General features: G+C 32.5%; 1 protein-coding gene across 1 annotated transcript in view; it reads left to right on the top strand.

Annotated features, from left to right (window-relative positions):
• The first annotated feature begins 355 nt into the window (after positions 1-355).
• The window catches only part of sdr42e2 (short chain dehydrogenase/reductase family 42E, member 2), a 26809-nt gene continuing 25658 nt past the window's right edge, over positions 356-1506 (top strand). The window contains 2 exon segments of the mRNA XM_062036256.1: positions 356-376; positions 567-713. Coding sequence (XP_061892240.1) covers positions 363-376; positions 567-713 — 161 coding nt within the window. The 5' untranslated portion in view covers positions 356-362.

A 1506-nucleotide genomic window follows, 5' to 3' on the forward strand; every position in this document is an offset into this window, starting at 1 on the left:
AGGGGGAGGAATGTCTCATCGACACAAAAGCAAAAAAAGCGATCCACATATGCAAATACAAAATCAAGCATATTTATATTCAAATCTCAAAAATATATTTACAAATACACGTTTTTTTATACTAATGCTTGATTTATTTGTATGTCACATTTTTATATTTATACATTTTATTTGTATATATTTTCAAATCTCAAAAATATATTTACAAATATGCTTTTATTTATTTAAATTATTTATTTATTTGTATTTGTATATTTATTAATATATGCATATGTATTAATATCATATGGATATAAGTTATAAGTTGATGTGAGACAATTCTACATCCATACAGGTGGGCCTCCATCGAGCGGACATCTCCGATGAACGCGCAAAAGTATCATTTATTGGTCAAATGTCATCCATCTAGCACTAAAGTTGTTGTCTCCTAAATAAAAGAAGATGCTTGTGATTACAACTTTGCAGAGGACGAGTCTCCTGCCAGCCAGCTGTCATGTCACATGTTGCATCATTTAACCTTCAAGACCAGCTCTTTTTTTTCCTGACATCCTTTTTCCCCCCTGCAGAAATCAGACCCATCAAAGAGGTTGCGCATTGTTTGCATGCATTACGGCCGTAGGGCTTCCAGGTGCAGGTGCAGGTATTGTGCAGGTGAGATGCAAAAGACAACTGCACCAGGATGTAAGTGGCGGGACGACTGCAGTAACAGCTTGGTAAGTTCATCTGTAAATAAAGCTTTTCTGTACATTTAGTAGTTATTCTACTTGAATTTTTTTTGTAGAATTTTAAGTCAAATTAATCAAGATAAATGCTATTATGACGTCAGCACACTTGTTTATTTGTTTCATTGTTTTTATTAGAGTGGATGTTGTGTTTTATTTTATTGGATTGTTCCAATGATTGTCATTATAGACCCCCGTCAGGTCATATCTCCCTATTAGGGTTGTCCCGATACCAATATGTTGGTACCGGTGCCAAAATGTATTGTGATACTTTTCTAAATAACGAGCACCACAAAAAATGGCATTATTGGCTTTATTTGAACAAAAAAATCTTAGTGTACATGAAACATATGTTTATTATTGCAATTTAGTCCTTAAATAAAATAGTGAACATTAGGGCTGCAACAACTAATCGATTAAATCGATTATAAAAAATAGTTGGCGATTAATTTAGTCATCGATTCGTTGGATCTATGCTATGCGCATGCGCTGAGGCTACTTTTTAATTTTTTTTAAAAATGTTTAAAAATTTTAATTATTTTGTTTTTTATAAACCTTTATTTATAAAGTGCAACATTTACAAACAGCTGAGAAACAATAATCAAAATAAGTATGGTGCCAGTATGCTGTTTTTCCCCCCCAATAAAATACTGGAAAGGATAGAAATGTAGTTTGTCTCTTTTATCCGATTATTAATCGAAGTAATAATCGACAGATTAATCGATTATCAAATTAGTTGTTAGTTGCAGCCCTAGTGAACATACTAGACAACTTGTCTTTTAGT

Source organism: Entelurus aequoreus, linkage group LG25, assembly GCF_033978785.1.
Source record: "Entelurus aequoreus isolate RoL-2023_Sb linkage group LG25, RoL_Eaeq_v1.1, whole genome shotgun sequence".
NCBI lineage: Eukaryota > Metazoa > Chordata > Actinopteri > Syngnathiformes > Syngnathidae > Entelurus > Entelurus aequoreus.